A 24,955-nucleotide genomic window follows, 5' to 3' on the forward strand; every position below is an offset into this window, starting at 1 on the left:
TGAATGTTGAAATCACCTAGGAGTAGGATTTTCTATGGGTTTCGTTGACACTCGCTATCCTATAGCCTGATGGCATACCTCAATAATTGTTTGTACATAAAAAAAATCTAATTTATTGACATGGCTGCTACAAATGTGTTACTGTAAGGACATCTCAATAAACAAGGTAAGGAGTATTTATGAAACCTTTTCTTAACACTGTCTAGGTAAAATATTGCATCTTGTGAGTGCATGGAAGTTAATCGTGGAAAGTACTGTTTGAAGTAACTGTTTCCACAGAGTAATGAAACTAATGCTGGTATTGCTTATGTTCCTTATGGGAATGTTGCATAATATTTCATATTGTGAAACAGTGAGTTTGTGAAGGATTTGGAATGGAACATGAATTACCATAATTTTTAAATAAAGAATAACGCAATGTATCTCCACATGTCCTACTGGTGTGTCACTGGCAATTTGTTCTTGTTTTCAGGACAGGATCCAACCCTGACTAAGATACCATACCATACCATACCATACCATACCATACCATACCATACCATACCATACCATACCATACCAATGTCCTTCGTGTACAAGCATCCAGGACGCTTTACAAAAACGTAACAAACCAAAAAAGAGCTAAAGAAAAGTAAACACAGTGCAGTATATTATGGATGATGTCATGATCTCGGAATAGAATGTTCATTTTAAGAGGTTCCAAAATTCTATTCTAATTCTATTTAGAAGATACTCACATTCCCTTTGTTTCCAAGCAGCATTTGTTCCATAGCACTGACTGATCCCACAGATGGTGATGTCTTCAGCAGTGTGATTATCATTGTTGATTCAAACACCTTTTAGTTTCCCCAATGTAGTTTGTTGCATTTCTTGCAGATAATGCATTATATTATTCCTTTAGAGGTGTCCGAAACATCCTGAAATAAATTATTTTTTAATCATTTAAACCTTTTGTGTACATCCCAAATTTTTTTTTCATTTTTGTACTCTGCAGTTATACCTCCTTTCAAACACATATACTATGACAAACCAAGGGGCAGGGTGATCAATGGGAGGTACGTAAGGGCAGAGGTTTTAATGGGGTTGTGTCCTCTCACAAAATGGCGCCAGCGAGCAGGAATACAACAGACAAAACGTCCGCCCAAAAAAGACTACAATTACCAGAACCCAGGATAAGCACACATGGTGTGGTCAGCACACTTGCACAGGGTGTGACCAGCCAAGATAAAAGCGGCCAGTTCACAGCAAAAAGGGCGATAGAGGAGAAAGAGAAAAGGGATGGTGTTGTGAAATTGTGTTGTGGGAAATTGCAAGAAAACGGTGATATTGCTTTGTGTATGACCTCGGATCGTTTTGACTACCCTGCCGCTTGGTAAACCCTGTTTGTGTGTGAGAACTAAGAACTGTATTCTGTTTATCTGACACTGCTCACTGGAAACAATTCCAGAATAAACAAACAGGTACTGCCCAGTTTGACAAGAACTTACTGTGCGTGACTCTTGTGTTGTCTCCCGTACTGATTTGTGTTCAAGTCCACCTACCCAGGAAAGACTTTGACACAATACATTAAATACAAACAGTAAAAAAAAAATGCAAATACATTAAATACAAGGCTAGGATGTGAATTCTAAACATTGTGGATGCATGTGTCATGCAAGATCAAACGAATAAGATGGAGTGAAAAATCTGAAATAGCAATTTAGACATCAGGCTTGAAGAGCATTGAAAGCAAGAGAGAACAAGTGGGCCTTGAGAGTTGATTTGAAGCGAGTGATTGTGGGAGCTACACGCACTAAACCAGGGAGAGAGTTCCAGAGAGTCTGGGCCATGAAGCTAAAAGAGCGCTCTTCGAGTGTGGTGCACTTTTGCTTGGGTATAACAAGCAAGCCTGAGTCAGAGGACCTCAGCTTGTGTGCAGGGACATATCAGCAGGTTGGAGAGATACTCTGGACCTGTGTGATAAAGGGCCTTGTAGGCAAACAGAAGAATTTTGAAAGTAATCTTGAACTTTACAGGTAGCCAGTGCAGCTGGGCAAGACAGGGGGTAATGTGATCATGTTTTTTACATCTGGTAAGGATCCTAGCAGCGGCATTTTGAACCAGCTGCAATCGGTTTATGGCACGTGATGGAAGACCACCATAGAGAGAGTTGCAGTAGTCGAGTCGAGAGGAGATGAATGCATGACTGAGTATCTCTGCACCCGGGAGGGAAAGATAGGGATGGACCTTTTGAGATGTTTCGGAGGTGGTAGATCCCTCCCCCCCGGGCGACGCTCGGCCAATTGAGCGCCGCCCCCTCGGAGCTCCCGTCCACGGTCGGCTGTGGAATAGCCTGGACTCGAACTCGCGACATCCAGGTTATAGAGCGCATCCTGCACTCCACATGGAGTGCTTTTACTGGATGCGCCACTTGGGAGCCCTGTCAATATTGAGATTCTTGAATTGAGTTTTCGATCCTACTAGAAGAAGTTCAGATTTCTTAGTGTTGAGCTGAAGAAAATTGGCAGACATCCAGGCCTCGATGTCTTGGATGCAAGCCGAGAGCCGGACCATGGCAGAGGGACATCCAGGGTCAAGTCTTAGGTAGAGCTGGGTGTCATCTGCATAGGAGTGAAGCATGAGTCTATGTTGGTGGATGAGGTGACCCAAGGGAAGCATGTAGATGTTGAAGAGAAGAGGCCCAAGAACAGAGCCTTGAGGGACACCGCAGGAGATCAGGTTTGCATCATCAAAGAGAGCTATCTGAGACTGAGAGACTGGAGATATCAAAACCCCTGGTGATGAGCGGATCCAGGGTGTGTGAGTGGGGCCTTGACAGATTGAGAGAATCCAAGACAGTCCAGGAGCGTGACAAAGTCGGTCACTAAAGGGGAAAAAGGCAAGTCGACATGAATGTTGAAATCACCTAGGAGTAGAATTTTGTCAGTTGAAGTGCAGAGAGAAATTGCGAGAACTCAGCAATAAAAACAGAATTATTCTTTGGTGGATGACAGATAACAGCAAGGGTGAGGGACATGGGAGAGGGGAGCTTGATAGTGAGATGCTCAAATGAAGAGAAGACTGGCAAAGAGAGAGGTGAGGCAGCAAGCACAGAGTTAGCAATAACAGCAGTGCCCCCACCTCTACCAGTGAGGCGTGGCTTGTCAAAGAGCGAGTAGCCATTTGGGGAGTCCTTATCATTTTCAGAGTGGCAGGTTTCTGCTAGAATTAAGATCAAAATTAGCATCAGTTATAAGTTCGTTGAGAAGCAGAGATTCGTTAGTCGGCGAACGGCAATTTAGGAAGGAGAATTTACAGTTTGTAGCAGGCAGTACAGGGGGAAGAGGGAGTTAGTAGCGGTATCTGAAGCAAGTACTTACCAGTGTTCATTCTAGGAGGGGAGAAAGAGTGAGCAAGTTTTGTCCAGGGGATCCAGATGTAGGAATGAGGCCTGTAGTAGCCATTGGGAGAGGTTTGGGAAAAATCCTCGCTCTACCCGTCCTCACTGTGACTGCCACAGCTCAGACTCTCCTTGGACGTATGGCCTTTTGACGGCTGGCGCTTAGAAGTTATACTATCCTGTAGGCCTAGAGCCGTATACTTAACACAATATTCTAACCAACCTCACAATTCAGTACAGCCCAGCACAGTTAATAAAACTTAATTACAATTATTAAGTGCAGGATAGTTACCTTAGCAAACAATGATTATATATATATATATATATATATATGGTATAAACCACGATGGGCCGTGCGGTTCCCATGATATATACCACGCGTGGGGTGGTGATACCCCAGAAGTGGTATATATCATCAGAACCGCACGACCCGAAGTGGTTTATACTGCTTATAACACGGCTAAGAGTTTTCCTGACTAACAGGAATACATTATTGCTGGTTTTAAACTCGCTGTCAGCAGAGATGTTAAAACTTCTACTGTTAAAATGTGTATTTAGTCCAGTTCAGCGTTATAAAACCGGAGACTGAATACTGGTCCTCAGCTGAAATACTTGCACTGGTATAAAATTCCCTTATGTTGTTGAGATGTTTTGGACTTATTTCCATAAAATGAATGTCCATCCAAGTTTATTAACCAGCCCATGCTGTAGTTTTTTATTTTGTATTTATTTGTTTGTGTATTTTTAAATCTTTGTCTTCTTCTAATTTAGCTGTTCCTCATCTACTGTTATGTGTCTACTCTTGCTGGTGCACTTACAATTATTATTATTATTATTATTATTATTATTATTATTATTATTATTATTATTATTATTATTATTATTTTTTTTTCAGATGGACTGCTGTCTTCACTCAGAAAGTTGGTGTTGTACCAGTTATGTGGAGTTTCATCCCCAAATATATTAAAGGAAATAGGTGAAATACCACTCATTTTTGGCAGTGGTTTTATAACTAATAACAAATAAAATGGCAGTTTGTCATGGAATTTTGAATGTAGTGGTGCGTAGTGATTTATTCAGTGTGAAGCAGCTAACTAGTAGACAAGCCGTGCTATACGCTTGGTCATGCTGTTTAACCAGAGGTTGTTATTTTTCCAAGCCGTGTTAAATATATATCTATATAATGGGAATTGATTTATTTCTTCATACAAGGACAGTAAAACGCAACTGACGTGTATCTAACTGTGTGTATGTATATATATATATATATATATATATATATATATATATATATATATATATATATATATATATGTATGTATATGTGTGAGGGTTTAGCTTATATTCAAAAAATATTTATTGACTCTAAATAGAACATGGAGACAAGTTCCAGAGTGAAGGCATTTGAGAACTACATGCCCTTACACCACAGCTTCTTAAATCGGTAATTGGAATTACTGTTATGAGCCGGAGGTGGTTTGTAAAGGGATAAGCAAGTATAAACATTCTGATACACCATGAAATCATGTTTGTTGTGTAAATCCGTCTTTACAAACTCAACAGTAATCACTGTGAAATAGAAATAAGTGTGGGCAGTGAAATACAGGCTGTCTAATCAGCACCGGCAGGTAGGTGGCTGGAAACCCCTGCTAATGAGGCCATTGTGCAGCACTAATTGAAATTGTGCAGATAGGGATTTCTCCAAGACCCAAACATTAGCCTTCACATAAAATAAACCCTTGCTGTCCAGACACTGGAGATAAATGGCTGTGTTTGTCTTTTACACCTACCATAGCAAAAGGATAATGAAGCTGGAAGCTTTACAGAGCAGAGAGACTAAATGCAATACCCAGGATGTGTGTGGCGGATTGCCTGAGGTGGAATACAAAACAAGGCACTTAAAAGGCATCGAAGAACAAAGCATTTACATTAAAATGGTATTGCTGTAAGTCAATCACTGGATACAATAGGAAATTACTATATTTTTTCCATACTTTATGTGCCTGTGTTGCTTCATTTCAGCCCCACTCTGTATAAATATACAGGTGCTGTACACTTTACACCCATCAGCATCCCCTGCAAAGATGAGGCATAGATTCCACAAGATTCCTGGAGACATCCATTGGAATCCCACTTAATTATTCTATGAGAACCACCACAGCTATTAGTGGCATCGTCATCCTGAAACACCTCGTCCATCCGGTAAAAGTGAAGCAATGAAAGATAACCCTGACTCACTGGTCCTGGACCATGGCAAACACAAGCATGCCCATTTAACTGTTGCTTAGCCATCAACAGCTTAAGACAGTAAAAAAAAATGGACTTTCTGTCTCTTGTAAAAGTGTACAACACAAAATGCAGCTTTCCCCACAGTTATACTATGCATTTATCATACTTTACCTTGTTTTGCCATGCTTTTATATGCTTTACCATACCTCTCTGGACTTTACAAAGCTTTCCTTTGCTGTACCATGTTTTCACTGTTCTTTATTAAACTTTTCTGTAACTACGGCAAACTTTTAAAAGGGTCAACTTCCATATTCTCATTATCTCTGAAGACAAACTGACACTTTACATTAAGTAACAATAGGCTTCCCAAGTGGTATACCTGAATATTCATCTTCTTTAATTCAATCTGCAGCAATTTGCATCAGATGATGTTTACCCCTGTCAGTAAAAACTATAAAATTCAAGCAAACATGTATAGAAAGATTTTAGCAAATCAGTTTTTATTTAAATATGTACTGATTTAAAGCATTGAGCATTTAGAGTAATATAAATAATTCAAATTAAAGGCAAGAGCAAGGACGCATACTGATGTTTTCCTTTGACTTGGGTGAAGCTCACCACATAGTCCTCCTGTATAACCAGTAAATCTCTTGCAGAGAACGTGGGGTCATGATACCTACTGGACAGGAAGTGGACTTATAGTACGGTGGCATTAGCAGTCAAAGTGACAGTACAACAGTAAAATACCTCCTGATCTATGTAATTAATAGAAGTGCAAAATTGGTAAGATTTATGGAATATTAGCAACAATCACTTTAACTATAGTGCAGTTGTGCACAACTCTGGCCCTAGAGGTCCTTTCCAGTCCAGGTATTTATTCCAAGCAGGTCCTAAATTAGTTATTGTTAAATTGCTAACAGTCAATTCACTAAGTACACAATTGAAACAAAAACCCAGATTAGAATGCCTCTCGAGGGCCAGACCTCATCACCAAAGCTGGTTTGGAGTTGAAACTTGATGTGTTAAATCAAACATAGGATTGTTAATTTGCATGTTTCTTTTTGCCATAACATTCTCTAAAAGTGCCTATTAGATCAGAATTAGTACAATAATAATGTTAATAAACAGTCATAGTAAAATGGAGCAGTTTGAGCTATTATATCTTTTACTATGAGCTTAATTAGCTTGTGCTTAAGGAAAACAGCTGAGAGAAAAAGCTTCGGAGGGTCAAGCTCATGATTCAAATTTGAACATCTCCGACTGCAATGCGATGTCTTGCTACCATGTTACATCGAAGAAAGCGTGCTGCAGGTACTGAGGCAGGTCCACTCACAGCTTCGTCTTTATTGGAATTGAGGCCTCCTGGTGAGTGTCCTTCAGCCACTGTATGAGGATTTTATTGAGCTCCGCTGGCCTGTCAAAAAACATTCAGACATGTGAGGTCCTCCTAACAAATGAGTAAAACAATTTGAAAGACAGACCATCAGGGTGTGTGTCCTACACTGTCAATCCATTTGGTAATTTATAAAATATGCTTCATTCTTAAACACCGCTGTTTTTTCTTTGGTTTAAGCGAGCCAATGTCCTATGGCTCCATATGCAGACGACACAAAAATAGGAGGAGTGGCAAACACTGTTGCAGCAGCAAAGGTCATTCAAAATGATCTTGACAGCATTCAGAACTGGGCAGACACATGGCAAATTACATTTAATATAGAAAAGTGTAAGGTACTGCATGCAGGCAATAAAAATGTCCATTATAAATACCATATGGGAGATACTGAAATTGAAGAAGGAATCTATGAAAAAAATGTAGGAGTTTATGTTGACTCAGAAATGTCTTCATCTAGACAATTTGGGGAAGCTATAAAAAAGACCAACAAGATGCTCGGATATGTTGTGTTGAATTTAAATCAAGGGAAGTAATGTTAAAACTTTACAATGCATTAGTAAGATCTCATCTATTTATTTGTTTATTTAGCAGACGCCTTTATCCAAGGCGACTTACAGAGACTAGGGTGTGTGAACTATGCATCCGCTGCAGAGTCACTTACAACTACGTCTCACCCGAAAGACGGAGCACAAGGAGGTTAAGTGACTTGCTCAGGGTCACACAATGAGTCAGTGGCTGAGGTGGGATTTGAACCGGGGACCTCCTGGTTACAAGCCCTTTTCTTTAACCACTGGACCACACAGATGGGTTTAAAAAAATAAATAAAAGTAGATTTTGTATTATATTTTTGGTTTGCTTGCACTCTATATCACTCAAGTAACAATTAGATAACTTAACTTCCCATGAACCTTTAGGTGACTCAGATGGATGGGATTCTGTGCAGGAAGTTGAGGGATGACAGAAAAATGCCACTGCTAAATGTAATGCTGCATTGTATCTGTTAGGTGGCGCTACAACACCGTTCAGCATCCTTACATTGTAAAGCTCAGACTGCATTGATTTAATTGCCAAGTAGGCTATATCCATCCTCACAGAGTTAAATAAAAGAGCAATTTTAAGTGTTGGACAAGGACACTATTTCAATGGAATGTAAGTAATACTGAAATAAGTATTTTTGCCACAGTCTTATCAAAGAATTTAACTCCTGCATTAATTCATTTAGAATGCCCAATTACGCTCCCCTACTGCAGTAAGACCCCACAACAGCTAAGGAGACATGAAAGCACCAGCACCAAGCCAACTGCCACTTTACACTTAGGAGCTTGAGAACGGATGTAAGCCAAGCTCCCAGCCTCTAGGACAAAAGCTTCCTTGCAGATGACCTCTTGAGTTTACCAGGCACCTGGTCAGTAGAGGGTGCTGTAGCGTGGCAAGGTGACTTGATCCCTGACTGATCTTTAAAGTATCCAGCCCTTAATATCATCAGGTCGGTCTATGAATAATGCATTCAGTGCAAATGTAATGATTTGTGTAGCATTTTCCTGTCCACAGTGTCTCCGGGCCTTACTGATTTGTATAGCTCTATAGGGTTCTGAAGGTCAAGTGCCCAACTCTGATTCTAATCAGAGGGATCAGACGGTTAATGGGCTGGAGCAGCTGAATAGCATGTAGGGTTCAACAGCAGGGCACTGCAAAATGGACACAATTATTCTGAAACAGCGTCACTGTCAGCAAGCATCTAATCAAATCGCAAAATACACAATGCACATTACTCTTATATATAATCGAATATACCTTATACATTCAAACCTAGGCATCCCAGGGTGCTTATCATTAAAATACCAAGAAACTAAAGAGCTCTTACTGATGATCAAATCCATCTACAAAAAGGAACACTCAAACAAGTACGTCTTCAATGTGGAATTAATTATTCAATTGTGCTGGTATCCCTGATATCAATCAGAGCTGAGTTGCATGGACGGAAGTATAATAAATTAAGGCTCTTGCACCATACAATTATAGACATCTTCTGTTAACAATAAACAGACATAAATGTTATATTGCACTGTATTGTCTGGTAATCATATCTAAAACCATTGCACTCTCCCCTGTATATATTCATTAGCGGTCTACTGTATTTGCATTCGGGGCCAGCATTCAGGGAAGTAGGTGGGGTCACAATGCAAAATGGGTGGGACCATACACACCAAGTTAAACTAAATGGACCTGTTTGAAAATGGGTGGAAAGGGAATACAGTGCTCCCTCACAAAAAGGCTCTCTATTATAACGTGCCTCGGATATAATACTCCTACAGCATGTCCCCCGATTCCCTATACTAGTGATTCATGCAATATTTCTACAGTAAATACAGTACCGGTGTTGTGTAAACTGTAAACAACTTCTCAGTCTAACTTCCGTTTCTGTCTCTCCCTTTTGATACAGTACATGAACTGAAGAAAAGCTGCACTGGCACCTAATATAACACTAATTCAGCATTTGTTTTATAACTAAATCAATATTAGGCCTATTACGTGGTTATCTTTCCTAATGTATTTACTTTTTTGCTGCGAGACGAGCTTCAGCTTTCTCTGGGAGACGAGACACTTCAGCCCTGATCCGGCAGCCGAACCTGGGGCGAGCCCATTCCCTCTTCCCCTCGCTCGACCCGCGCTCCTTCTCGCACTTGGTTTCTTGTCTGTCGCTTCGAATTGAACTACTTATGACCACCGTTTAGCCAGGCTATTTATAGTTTAAAAACTGCTAATTAAAATGATCCACGTAAAAAAATATAGAGTTGATTACATGGTATATGGCTCTCTCCACCCTCTCCCCTGTTTATAACGCTCTTCGGTTATAACGATCATATTGTGTGTCCCCCGAGACCCGCGTTATAGCGAGGGAGCACTGAAATTGAAAGCTTGGCAGAGTGCTGATGTTGCATGTTGTTAAAATAAAGAGCTAATGTATTTTCCATAGCACTTGTTCAGACTGGTAATAAATTGACAAAATAGCCTAGCAGTGATTAGAATAACGAGGATTAATAAAAGCAGGGACCTGTTTAGAAGAAGAGGGGTACAATCTGCATGTGGAGTGCTTGATGGTGCCACAGTAAATGGGAGCTAAATGGTATTTATTGCTCAATACACAGGCAGGCTTCTGTGTCCAAACAGGGACTCTCAAAAGTGACAGTAAAATAAAAAAGAATGAAAAGAAACCAATGTCAAACAATTGATGACATTTTTACAATGACATGCTGAATTGCTGAATTTTATGGTGTTACAAAACAAATAAGGGCATTTTATGAGTGAGCATGAAAATATTTTCTTCTCTTTGGATATGCATTTTAGTTTACAGTGCCTTATGGTTAGTCACAGCACTACTTACAAAATAACTGGACAGACTAATAATTACATTTGGATTTAGAATTAAACATGGTTCTCTATCCCTTTGCTCTTATTTGAAACTGCTGCCTGAAAGTAACATCTTTTATAACAGCAAGGAGCAAGCAGCAACTGCATTTGCAGGCTACTTTATGTAGCTCTTCATGTTGCAGCTGTGGTTTGAATTGAACTCTCTTCAACATAGTTGAGAAATAGTACAAAGATGTGTGTGACTGCCCTGGAAAAATAGCTATTTTTGCACAGCTCTGCTCTCTGAACCAGGGGGCAGGGTTCTATCCTCAGTCACTAAGTCTATGCACTCAGTTTCTGATTATTTTAGAGTTAGAAGAAAAATAAAGGGAATCTTGGAAATGAGTTGTTATAGCTCAAGAGTTTATTATGGTGATCTTCAATCGTAAGTACATAGCATGCAGTGTTGCAAAACTGTATTTGTAGCCTTGAGGAGTACTACAGAAATTGGATTTTGAATGAAGCATGGTTGTTTGAGCTACTTGTTCTGTAGCTTCATGCCAGCTATTACGCAATATTAATTAAGATGTTTTGTCCTTGTGGCAATTTAATTAATGGTCAAATTAAGTTTTTTATGCGGAAGCTCACAACATATTGAATAAAATGTCAGAAAAAATGAAAACAAATGTTGATCTCAACCCCAATGTTCTCCAGTTACGAAGCATCACTCCCATAAATCAAAAGGATCCATCGAAACTGGGCTCTTTACTAATTGGAAGTAACTTCCGTTAAATTGCTACAGTACATTCATCGTAAAGGTCATGTGCTGTGGCGGACGTGTGTTATGCTATACTGAAAAACCTACAAGGTACTGTACAAACAAACCTAAACTAAGGTCTACAGTATACACTTCCAGACTGCTTCCAGAAAAAAACAAGTCATTGTCATTGAGAGGGAACTTTCTAGAAAAAGTTCTCTGAAGGAAAAAGAAAGAAACTTTGAGAAGGCCCCCTCCCATGCCACAGCAACATTGTTTAAATCAAAACTCCCTGACCTCCCTCACATCTATAAATCAGCTCAATAAATCTTCCTTCTCTATCCGGCAACAGCTATTAAAGTCTAACCTGATCAGTTAGCTAGTCTGCAAAATTATTGAGGTCCTTTACACAGCACCGTCTGCAGTGTACAAAATGCTAGCTGCAGACTTAAGATTCTGTCATAATTTAGCTTCAACCAATCACTTTTCATTTTCTATAATAACTCTTTAACTACTGGCACAGGTGTAATTTGCACTTGAGCCCATATATCCCTGTAGCAGGGCAGTGGCCCTGCTGCTAAATGTATTGTTATGGGTTGAAAAAGAATGGTTTATTGTTATGATTTGGGTGTATTGTTTGGTGTTTATTGTATTGTTATAGTTTCATGTGGTTTGGAAGGGGGATGTTTGAAGCTCGTCTCTGCCAGACTACATCCTATCAGAATGCATGGTCGGCAGCAAATAATTAATTGACAAATTGGCTGTCGACCACACATATTAAAAGTCTTGTGCAGAATGTAGCCATCTCCTCATTGATTAAATGATTGCTAATTTGCAGATGACCATGTGTATATAAGCTTGTCTTTGTCTGTGTTCAGGGTGGGTGTTCAGAGAGGAGGAACGTGTAGGAGAGAGACAAGAGAAAGCACGGTACTTGTTTTGGTTAATAAGATTTTGTGTTTTTGTTTGAACTTTTTATTTTGGCTCTGTGAGCTGTCTTATTTTGTAAACGTGTTTCTGTTTATTTAATTTGAATAAACCTGTGCTCAGCGCTTCAACCCACAGTACTTGTGTGAATGTCAACTTCCTGGTCTGGGGACGTCACCACTCGACCATCCTGTCACAATCCCTTTCAGTCACTGCATGCATAACTGTACCATGTTAAGTTTCCTATCTACTGTATGTATCTATTTTATAATGCATATATGTTTTTTAACTTTTGTCAGGGCATAGAGTTCCCACAAACTGTTTTAGAATTTCTAAAAATTCAAATAAAAATATATTTAATGAACTGGCATAACTTCACTGAAAGTCAATCAAATTACAGGTGACATGTCTACTCAATCTATGAAAGCTGTGTGAGAGTTGTATGCAACTACTCATCAACAATCATGACAAATCTCAAGGGGGAGCCTGTGCTTCCAGATCTTCCTTCAATGCAGTGGCTTCATTGACTACATTGTCCATCAATACAAGACTCCCAATTGCTCCTGGAATGACAACATTTGTAGAAAACCACCATGGGAAAGCACAACAATTACATGACCGGAGCTCCCGAGTGGCACATCTGGTATAGGCACTCCGCCCAGAGTGTAGGATGCGCCCTATAACCTAGAGATCGCCAGTGCCACTGCCGACCGTGGACGGGAGTTCCCAGGATGCGGCGCAGAATTGGCCAAGCGCTGTCCGGATGGGGTAGGGGCTAGGTCGGCCTGGGACTCCTTGGCTCACCGCACACCAGCGAACCCTGTGGCTGGCCAGATGCCTGTAGAACTGCAAGGTCCTCCGACGCTGTAAGTTATGGATATGGCTGCACGGCGGGCTTGCAGAGTGAATAAAAGCAGACAGCTGACGGCACTCGTTTCGGAGGACGCAAGTGCTTGTCTTCGTCACTCTCGAGTTAGTTCGGGGGTTGCAGCGGTGAGCCAGGTTGAATAATAAATGGACATTCCAAAATTGGGACACAATTTGAAAATTTATAAAAATAATCGTTAAAAAAAAAGAAAACTGCATGACCGATCGGTGGACAACATAGAGGTAATTTATACACAGGGAGATACTGAAGAATCCTAAAGCAATATTGCACTAGGATACTGTTAACGTTAAGTAAGCTGCATTGCTATTTCTTGTTTGGGAAACAGGTGATAAATTTAGGAAGTCATTAACTCATTAAAAGAACATGGTTCACTGCAAGCAGGGTTCAGGGATGTGAACGGTGGGAGGGTATCCCATGCATCTTTGCCAAGGCGCTTCCGATGGATCATGTGTCCCAGCTAGCATTTGAGAGATACAGCAATTGGGTGCAGATTTCTGAAATTCAAGGATTTACTTACTTACAAAGGGTTGAATATTGAAGCGTGCTTGTTTGTGAATAAAAGCCCCTCATAACCACACTGATGTTTTCTTTACACACAGTCCCCCTAATATGATGTTCATAAGATTAAATGGAAGAATTCTCCGGTAAGATTCAGTGGTGTTAAGAATAATTGATGACTCCCCCAGGTGATTAATGACTCCTCTGGATAAACATATAAAATCTACTCCATGTGTTTTGAAAGAAATTTACAAGAATTAAGCATTAATGCCTGATGTGGAGGTCCTTAACTGGTACTCCTAAGTAATTATCTATTGCAAACCACATAGCTTGCCTGGGAACTGCCAGAAAAACATGACCAATAAGTTCGGGTTTTCAGTAAAAAAAAAAAAAAAAAAAAAAAACATTTTAAACTTACGCTGAATCTACTCACTTGCAATGCATGTTTGTGACTGTCAAATTTTTGGAAGGTAAATCTATATAATAATTACAGTATTCTGTGTTTGGAAAGATGCTTTATATTGCTATAGCAAGGTGATCAATCAGGAATACAATATTGTCATTTATTTATTTGCAGTTTCAGTTTAAAAAAATATCTTTTTTGACATTTTTTTTTATTTTTAGGGAATGTGACTCTTGAGTTGGAAAGGGAGAGCACAAGAGACTGAGAAAGGAAGTTTTATAGAAAACAAAAAATCTGTAACAGCCTAGTACTAATGGGAGGAGACTCGTGAACGCAGGACTAAACGGCTGCGGAAAATGTTGGATTTTCTTCAGGTGGAAAATAAGGAAAATAAGCCCAGTGTCTACATGTAGAACAAATGTCACTGAAGATGTATTGAATGAGCTTCAGACTGAAGCCTTTGATAATGCAGCTGGGAATAGGGATTTTGTTCACTCCGTGTCACACTGAAGCGTGATTGGTGGTGCTGCACCCATGATTGGAAATCCCTCACTCTGCTTTGTGAGTCAAGGAGGGGAGGACAATTTATACAGTATCACCCACTTCAGTGACAGCCTGGCCTGCTTCCTCTCAGCAGCAGGTTGCTTTTTTATGTTTGGTAATATTTTGAGTAGAGGCAGTTTTGATGTCTACTTTTGAGTAAAAAATAAATAAAAACACAAGTTTTAAAAATACATTTTCATACAAGCAAAAATTGATCCCCTTTTGCGCTGCTGCTTCCTGGTACCACTTGTCTAGCTGCTAGCAGATCATGTGACCTGCAGCAAACATACCAACAGCAGTTAATGTGTTGCATTGTATTTGTTATATTTACATAGGCTTTACATAAGCTTTAAATATTTTGTCTTTTTAAGTGTATTTTTTAAAAGTTAACTGTTCTCAGCTATTATTTAGGGGTCTAATGAAGAATATCGTGGAGTGACGCTGTTGGGAAGGTAGTCATGGGGTTACAATGTCTCAAATTTGGGATTCTTTCAGTAGTGCCTATTAAACCTCACCCATAGCAATTTCAAAAGTGCAGTCCACTATATAATAAAATACACTTCATCACTCATCACCGGAAGTGAAACTGCCCAGTCATTACCCGTTTAAACATGGACTCTGAAACATTCAGTGAGAAGTGAAAGGTTAGAGAAATGACTTTCTATTTAAAATGCTTTGGCAAGACAAATATCTTCCTCCAATTATCTAACAAAAATGGACAAGAATGAACAAAAAAAAACCTACACATGAAATCCCAAAATGAAAATGTAGATAATTCATTTTAGATTTAAGCCTGTAGTTCAGTTTTAAACTGTGGGCTTCCTCAGTGCTGCAGTCCTCCTGGAGGGGTGACACGTTCAAGTTAATAAGACTGTGGCTCGGAACACCTAGGAAGTGCTAATTGATTCAATTATTTGCCTGGCTGACTATGAAATAAGCAAGTCTGCAGAGTACTCAGTTTATCAATTATTTCTACTTTGAAGTGTACTATAACATGGAAAATGACTTGTAAATGACAGAGTAGAGTATAACTCTCAGCAGTGATTTTCTACGACTGCTGAAAGACTTTAGCGAGCTCTTTTGCTTGTTCTGAACTGAAGGTTAAGCTACAGATGTATTTACAAATTTATATCAGCAAAGGACAGGCCAACTAATTAACTTTCATTTTCTACAAGTCATGTCCCTATTATGGCCCATCAGTAGCAACTACACTTATACATCTGATAAGACTGCTGTCTCATGAACAAATACATAAACTAGAAATATGGGGGGGGGGGGGGGGCACTGAAGTTAACCCCACATTGATATCGGTTTTATGTTGATGAATTTCAAGCTGCTTTCAACATGGTCCCCATGGCAGATGGAAGCATGGCTTTTGTGATACTAGAGTAGGAAGGAGAGAAATCCAATTTACAAGTTCTGCTCCATTTCCCTATTAGAACAAGAGTGAAGTAAGCAATAGGGGACTGTAATAGCCTCTCAGGGGATGCTGCCAAAATATCTTCAAATAATAGAAATCACAGCAGGGGTGTTAAGATTCCATTTCATTTCCTAAATGTTTAAACTTTAGCATCAAACATCTTGAGGTGTCGTGGGCTAGTCGACGAAACACTGAGGATGGAAGGTGCCCACTTGAAAACCCCAGAGATGTACCCTACTTAGCTCAATCCAGACGGTTGTCATGCTGATGCGCTGGGGAGGCCGCACTTTGGTTGATCCCCGGAGCCAGCATCGCAGCCGTTGTGTGTGCTGGTGCGCCAGGGAGGCAAAATAAGCTGATCCCTGGAGCCAGCATTACACTTCAGCCATTAACACCAGACAGAAGGATATCTACATCATCATATGGAAGGAAACGTAAATGGATGGAGACACATATGGATCACATTAGTTTACTGTAAAGCTACGTCTTAGTTGGTGCTTATCTTGGAGAGAGCCGAGTTCAAATCAGCATGAAGTTTTAACATCTACTCTCGTGTAATGGAAATCATTATGTCAGGATTTTTTGTAACTAATCAAAACAATAATCTTGATAAGTCCCTGTGGCAAAGTGCCCGCCCCTGTGTGTATTTTGTGTGTTATGTGTTGCTGTATGTTGCGTGTGTTAATGTTGGTGTATAGTCATTGGTACACGGGATATAAACGGGTCTGTGTTTCACATGTATTTAAAAAGTGTAGATTTATATTTAGGCACGAGGAGGGCACAAATCACTTCACGTGCTGGTTAAATGTAATATGTGAGCACGGGGTTGCACAGAATTAATTCACGTGCTGGGATTCAAGTGAATAATTAATTAGTAATTGAATCCCAGCACAACAGTATAAATAGGCACATTTTTAGTCACTCGTGGTTAGGTGTTCGGTGAGTGGAGAACGGGAGAGAGAGAGAGAGGAGTTAAAATAAATAAGAACGTAAATATTAGTGTGATCTGCTCACCGTGTTTTGTTCGTCTGTCTGTGCACTGTCTAGTCCGTTTTGTTCGTCTGTTTATTTTTGGCGTGTAGTGCCGTGTCCTGTTTTGTATTCCGTTGTTTTCAAACCTTTTATTTGTTAATAAACGCTGAGTGCAGCCATTGCACTCAGCTCATCACAACCACTGTCTGTGTCTGTGTATTCCTTTCTGGTCTGACGCCACCCACTCTGGCCATCTTTGTGACAGTCCCCCATTAATGATGCTACTTTTTTCCAATATACTACAACATTAATGTGGAAAAGATTACTTATGTATAACATGTATGTGTACATGGAAAAGACTTGCACAAATCCTACTGTATAAACACTACAGATGAACTCTGTATATGACATGCATCTCTTTGACAATGGTTAAAGAGTTAGGAAAACATGGAAACATTTAAACATGCAAACTTGTAAAGACCACACATTGAATGTAGTGCAATCTTCAATCAATTTATTCCACGTTCTGTTAATATGGCTCAAGTTGCTACAACTTGGGAATAAACAGGTCATTCAATCATAAGAAATGATGCTTGATATTGGGAAGAGGGTCTCCTGCTGGTGTTAATATCTGTAATATCAAGGACTGATATTCTCCCTGCATGGACCAGTACATTGTTCCACTCTGTAGTGTCCAGCTGAGACGTGCATACATGCAGCAGAATAAATATGTACTGAAAAATGAGTATGAGTTGGGTTAAAAGTCTGATATTCGTGAAACTGATCTAGGTTGCCGTTGTGTCCTTTAGATACATGAGGTAACTAGGTAATCATAGGGTATATTTCATCATAGAGTGAAAAAGTTATTTTCTTAATAATCTTCAGACTCTCTGAAAGTATAATACATTATACTTTCGGTGGATATTTGCCCGTTATGTCAGGAAGACCTCAAAAAGGTAGACATTTCACAGTAGGGTTAAAACTATTATATGTGTAGGACAGTGTCTGTTGATTAATGTATTGATATGGCAGCAACCAGGAAAGAAACTTGTTGGCATGGAAACAAATTGCCAAGCATATTGGACTTTTTAATGGAAATTGCACAACATAATCTCAACAATAATAATTCTAGAGAGGTGTTGGTGGAATGTGATAGTTATGATTAACTTTTCAGGTGAAAGCATGTTTCAGGCATCGCTTTTTAACCCTTTTCATGTCAGGACAACCATGCTTCAGGGGACAACAGACAAGATAACTTGTCTTGACAATTGCTCTGGTTCCTATATATTTCTCTGATTGTCGAAGAGCTTAAAATATGTGTTAAGCATCCCACAAAGTTCTCTTACAGAAAATACTCTTATGCCAGATCTATTTGACAATTGAGAACCTGTTTAGAACAAAACACATTTAAAAGAGATCCATCATGTATGCATACTCACAGTGCAGTACTGGATCTACTGGTTTGTATACTACTGTGAGCCTGATGATTGGTTGTTTATTATCTCAAACCTCAGATATCTAACAAAGAGTCCTACTGTACCTATCAGGATCAAGACCCTTTTTTGCTCAATCAGCTTGGAGTGCAGAGTGAGTCATGCAAACATGGTTCGAATCCTGTTTGTGCCAAGTTGAACATCTTTGCTGGGAACAGGATGCATTCTATTGCCCTTTATTATTATTATTATTATTATTATTATTATTATTATTATTTAGCAGATGCCTTTATCCAAGGCGACTTACAGAGACTAGGGTGTGTGAACTATGCATCAGCTGCAGAGTCACTTACAACTACGTCTCACCCGAAAGATGGAGCACAAGGAGGTTAAGTGACTTGCTCAGGGTCACACAATGAGTCAGTGGCTGAGGTGGGATTTGAACTGGGGACCTCCAGGTTACAAGCCCTTTTCTTTGGACCACACAGCCTCCTTTACGCTCCAGCAGGGCTAGGGAGGACAATCAACTCTTGATCTTCAGTCATCCTCATCGGCTATGTGAAATTGATCAGAAATGTATAAAAATACATAGAACCCTACCTCTCCATTTGTGTCCAGTGTCCGCATTCCTCAATGTGTCCTCTTGTTAGGTTGGGAATCTTGAAAAAAGAATATTCAAATTGTAAAGTGTCCCAGAGAAACAAATGTCAGGAACAGATTCTCAAAGATGTGATATTAGTGACAAATATATATTTTTAAGAAAGAAAAACTTAAATTACATTTTCAAAATGGACAAGAAACAACTTAAAACTACTTACAATTTTGGTAATGCCATTACTAAAGTAATTTTGCAAGGTAATTCAGAAGTTTACTATACTATTACTATTTTACCGAAGTTGATTTACCATACTTGATTTACCATGCCTATCTTTACCATTATTTCAATGTGCTTTTAATGTGGCATGAGTAGGGCCCTACATTTTTTTAGGCATGAGATACCATAATAAATTTTAAAAACCCATATGCACAGACACTCACCAAATTCTCCATGCCAGTTGTAAATACTGGAAGCAGAACTGGATCCTTCCCTGCTGTTACCATCAAAGCAGGCACCATAATCTGAAGCAACATAGTGAGAACATAGCAGCATATGAGTGGATTGAGAAACAAATTATCTGATAAAAAAAACAAATAACCCTGCAATTACTTAAATCAATTAATTTATCAATCAATGTATGGGGCACTGTTACCCAACAATGGGGCCCTATTGACTATAGAAGTGGATCTGTAGCAAAAAGTCAAAATGAAAGTCTAGTAATAGATACCAGATGCTTATGCCTTTACTCATAAAATTAATATTTAAAGTTAACATACAAAGAACCATTGTGTTTTCTGTTCAAGCCTTTCTTACTGGTGTTATTGTTAAAACACTGTAGTGCACATGGTCAGTGTTCAGAGCATTTACACTGAGAAGACTGAAATACAGTATGTGAAAGGCAGTTCGGCCGTCTCATGATTGAATGATGTTTCCTTCTCCCTCTCACGGGAGCTGACCACTGAATTATGAAAAAGAAATTCAAACACCCACACGGGTAGGATACAACTAAAAGATCAACAACAATAAAACAGTGAGGGAAGTGTGAAAATGTTATTATTCTAATGACAGAGGTGGTTTGTTTCTCAGTTACCTTTCCCCCTGGGGTAGCACAGGCCCAGCGCCAGTTCTTTTCCATGTTCCTGTACCAGTTCAGTGGACCCCTAAAGGCAAAGGACACAATTTACTTTCTGCGGATCACGGAATTGTGTAAAACAAATCGAAATGAACGTTAAGACCCCCCCCCCTGCTCCAGTAAATCAAAGACTGCTGGCTCTTGTCCTGACATGTATTGGGCCCAAGAGGAACAGAATATTGTGAGGGATAAAATATGAATTCTATTAAAAGTTAGTCTCACCCACTATGCATTAGCTAACTACAGTTCTGTTAGATCATTGAAAGAGTGCTGCTATACGGGAGTGGGAATAATAAACTGTATTTCCCTGATGTGATTGGTTAGACATGTTAAGGGAAACGTGTCTGCTCATTTCAGACACAACCTTGTCTTGTCATATACGTTTGAACTTGCTCTATTGGAGTTATAAAGCTTCACTAATGTGCTAAATAAGGTATATCCGTGGAATTGTCTTTCCAACCATTTATCAGTCATGGGAAAAAATGCCTCCATAATGGAGGAATTGCGTGCAGTGAATTTCTTTACTGTTGTTTTAGACAAATCCACAGCATTAGTTAAATTGTATTATCGATACAATAAATACAAGATCAAAGGGTGGCGTCATCAAAATAACATCTAAATAAGGTGGGCTATAACTATGTCTTAAATTGTGAAAAGTAACTTCTACCCTTCTCTCAAACAGTTCCGGAAACTGCAAACTTGATTACTTAAGCATTACTTAAAATAGCCCTTCCAATGTTATGAATAAGACCCAGTATTATCAAAGCAGGTTAAGTAAAGAGAGCAGTGATGGACCTCATTCAACCAGAAGCAGGCAACCTGTTGCAATTTGTCTTAGTTCATGGAAAGAAGGTTCAAAGTACTGTGTTGAACAAAGACAATGGGATCTATTTTAATAATCTAAACAGTGACCTACATACCGTTGACCTAAAATTTCTTAACCTGATTTTTTACACAACTTGTTAAAAATGGAGGAGGCTGTGTGGTCCAGTGGTTAAAGAAACTGGCTTGTAACCATGTTGTAACCAGGCGGTCCCCGGTTCAAATCCCACGTCAGCCACTGACTCATTGTGTGACCCTGAGCAAGTCACTTAACCTCCTTGTGCTCTGTCTTTCTGGTGAGACGTAGTTGTAAGTGACTCTGCAGCTGATGCATAGTTCACACACCCTAGTCTCTGTAAGTCACCTTGGATAAAGGCGTCTGCTAAATAAACAAATAATAAAAAGCAGCAGTATTGACACGCCACTGTTTAAACCATTACAATTTTCTACATGCTCTGACAAAAAAAAAACATCAACAGAGAAGTCATTTATTTATTTTTTTCTTTATATAAATTTAGTAGTCGCCAATTGATTTTTACCCTTTTTTTCTCCCAATTTGAAATAGCCAATTGTATTTTTAACTCAGCTCACCGCTACCACCCCCGCACTGACTCGGGAGCAGCGAAGACGAACACACGCTGTCAGCTGACCGCTTCTTTTTTCACTCTGCAGACCCGCCATACAGCCAATCCAGAGTTACAGCATCGGAGGACAACACAGCCCTGGGCAGCTTACAGGCAAGCCTGCAGGCACTGGCCAGTCTACAGGGGTCACTGGAGTGCTGTGAGCCGAGGACACCCTGGCCGACCTAAGCCCTCCCCACCCAGGCGACGCTTGGCCAATTGTGCGCCGCCCCTTGGGGGCTCTCGTCCACGGTCAGCAGTGGCATAGCCTGGACTCGAACCGGCGACCTCCAGGCTATAGGGCACATCCTGCATGCCACATGGAACGCCTTTACTGGATGCACCACTCAAGAGCCCCTAAGTCATTTATTTTTTGATTAGTTTGGTGCAGGTTTGAAGTATTGTTCACCACTCTGAGCTAAGGTGGGTAACTCTCATGCAACTTGGAATGGTTCATTCATCCAATCAGTTCCCACCACAAAACGCAGCCTCCTTTCACTCAACTGCAGAAACAATTATGCAAATTCTACCTTTATTAATGAATCGATACAATAAAACTGGAACTGTCTCCTGGTAAAAATAAATACATAAATAAAGATTGGATGTAGAAATCATCTGAGAAGAGAATTAAAAGGTTTGTGCAAAAAATCCTAAAGTTATATTGCCAGTATAAAATAAACTGTAACCTACCTGAAGCCAGTCTTGCTGTACTGCTGGACGTAGTATTGTAGTGCCGACTCGCTCAGGATTCGGCTTCTGGGAGGGTCCTGCAGCTTTCCCACAAACAGACCACCTACAAGCACAAAGGCACCAATGTTTGTACATTCTCTCTCCCATACACCTAGCCGAAACCTACGTGGGGTACTTGCCAGCAAAGGCAAAGAATCACGGTGCACAGTGACACCTGTAGACATTACCATAGCCCGTTGATAATTTACACAGACCATTATCATCAGTGAGTTTATGACGGTAACTTTGTATTACCCTGTAACACCTGTAAGTTGCCCTGGATAAAGGCATCTGCTGGTGTATCAGAAAGTGGTGTATGATTCACGTCTGTTATGAATTCTGACAAGGTTACAGGCTCTTGTGCAATCTCTGCTGCCCATTACACAGGCTCACCTATGACTAGTGTCTTCCACTTTACAAACCAGTACAATGCTGCCAGTAGGAAAAGATTTGTGAGGTTTTTTTATGTTAATTTTCTATTGGTGCCTCTCACAGTACTGTGCCCCAATATAACATACAATGGTGCTTAAACAGATGTTCATTTTCTATTCTCCCATAAGGGTGCCAAGCTATCAGCTTGTAATTTATCCTAGCCCCCTAGGTGCTGTGTACTTTTTATTCATTTCAATAAAGTTGTCTGTCTTATTACATCCCATGGATATACATGATTTTACCAACTTAAAAAGTAACCCAGCACGCATGAGTGACATCCAAAAAACCTAATGGATGGAAATGGAATGACTCTGGATTGCAAAAATAGTTTGGCAATGGCACACTCATATTTCTAAACAGAGCTAATGGTTTTGTTCAGCGGTTTCCCCTATAACAACAAATTAAAATAAAAAAAAACATAAAGATAAACAGGCATTTATAAATAAACTACAACTGAAAAAATCTGAATGTATTCAAATTGTGAATGAAAAATCTGCAGACTTTTGCAGTCTCCTGTCTATTTTCATTATTTTTCTCCATCAGAGTTAAGTGGAAATCTGATAAAAGCAAATCAATCCTCGATGAAAAACATTTTGTGCAATTTTTGCAGATTTCATGTTAAGCTGTGAATCTGGTTCTATATTTCTATACATCGTACGGTGGATTTCTGCTGCTAATACCCCAACAGAAGAGTAAATATACACTTGCACAAACATTTAAAGTTGTGTCTGCATCCCACATTTGTTTTCTAACTTTTGTGTATATTAATGTTTCACGATAAGACCTCAATGAGCCTCACTGTTTAAAATAAGTGAATAAATTAATAAATACAAGCAACCTCATCAATTGGTTTCATTGTTATCAGTTTAGGTAGCTCGTATTATTTGCACAATGTCTCTTTTTAAATGTCTAGATCCATTTCCAAAGGAAGTGTCTTCAAGTTGCAGAGAAATCCTCAACAAATTCAAAATATACCTCAAAAAATCTAGCAGGATTATTAATGCCTACCACACATCACAAGCAGAGGCACTTAAATAGATTATACAGAGGATACTCCAGGCCAGGAATTATACCAGTGACCTTCAAATTCAGCTGGGAAAGCTGCAAACGAAGCAACAGTAATGGTAATCAACTCTGTAATTGTAATGCAGTTTCTATTAGGAGACACATTTTACATTTTAGGGCAAACTAAAGTGCAGCCAAAGTCTTATCTGTTCTTAACTTTTCCCATAAAGAATTCCCCACCTCCAGAAAGAAGAAGAATCTGCTTTGCTTTATTCTTTTCAATGTCCTCATATGCACGCTAGCATCATACCACTTCATCGTTAGGATCATTCAACTGCAAGCATTTATTAAGAAAAAACAGCTATGGAGGAATATTACTTTAACATGTAGAAATATATCCAGAAAATTGGACTAAAGAAATAAAACAGCTTGGCATCTCCAATTGCCAGTATGATTTCCATTACAGAAAGTAGATGTTAAAACTTCATGCTGATTTGAACTCGGCTCTCGCCAAGATAAGCACCAACTAAGACGTAGCTTTACAGTAAACTAATGTGATCCATATGTGTCTCCATCCATTTGCGCTTCCTTCCATATGATGATGTAGATATCCTGCTGTCTGGTGTTGATGGCTGAAGTGTAATGCTGGCTCCAGGGATCAGCTTATTGCCTCCCTAGCGCATCAGCACACACAAAGGCTGCGATGCTGGCTCTGGGGATCAACCACAGTGCAGTCTTCCCAGCGCATCAGCATGACAACCGTCTGGATTGAGCTAAGTAGGGTACATCTCTGGGGTCTTCAAATGGGCACCTTCCATCCTCTGTGTTTCGTCGACTAGCCCACGACACCTCAAGAGGGCTCGACGGTGATTCTGTCGTCCCAGCATCACCCCCCTCCATCCCCCACTCAACTCAGCCCAGCTTACTTACCCGTACATCAGCGTTTCTTTCTTTCTATTGTGCTTGAGAACCCCAACCAGAATCTTTCTGTCTCAACCACAGCCAGTTGCTGCTCCCCTCTGCTGCTTCAGATAAGTTCTTCACTGTGCGACGCAACTCTTGGCCACTGAATCCAACGTCTCTGAGAAACCGGGTCGTAGAGTGCCACAAATCCTCGACAGCCCACCTTCACTGGGTAAACCCGGACTCTCCATCCTCGCTGTTCTGCTTCATTGGCTAGTTGAGCATACCGCAGTTTCATCCTCTCATACGCCTTATCTACAGCATCCTCCCATGGCACTGTTAACTCTACCAGGTGAACATCTTAAGTTGTTAACATATATATTTAAAGGTTTCCTTTTTACAAAAATGTGTTTAAGGTACTGGTACAGAGATCCCCTTCCCCCAGTCACTCCACTGCTGATAACTGCAGCAATAGAATGTTGGTGTAGGGCTCTCCTTTAATTAATGGACACAGTCT

The 24,955-nt window shown here is 39.8% G+C and overlaps 1 protein-coding gene across 2 annotated transcripts in view; it reads right to left on the minus strand.

Annotated features, from left to right (window-relative positions):
- Positions 1–6,091: 6,091 nt before the first annotated feature.
- ephx2 (epoxide hydrolase 2, cytoplasmic) overlaps positions 6,092–24,955 on the minus strand; it is a 75,140-nt gene continuing 56,276 nt past the window's right edge. The window contains exons 15-19 of one of the 2 annotated variants that reach the window (XM_034018042.3): positions 22,060–22,162; positions 19,883–19,952; positions 19,233–19,313; positions 18,795–18,853; positions 6,092–7,022 (exon numbers count right to left, since the gene is read on the minus strand). In XM_034018042.3, coding sequence (XP_033873933.3) covers positions 6,938–7,022; positions 18,795–18,853; positions 19,233–19,313; positions 19,883–19,952; positions 22,060–22,162 — 398 coding nt within the window. In that variant the 3' untranslated portion in view covers positions 6,092–6,937. The other variant, XM_059025548.1, reaches the window with a different exon arrangement.

The sequence above is a fragment of the Acipenser ruthenus genome, chromosome 6, assembly GCF_902713425.1.
Source record: "Acipenser ruthenus chromosome 6, fAciRut3.2 maternal haplotype, whole genome shotgun sequence".
NCBI lineage: Eukaryota > Metazoa > Chordata > Actinopteri > Acipenseriformes > Acipenseridae > Acipenser > Acipenser ruthenus.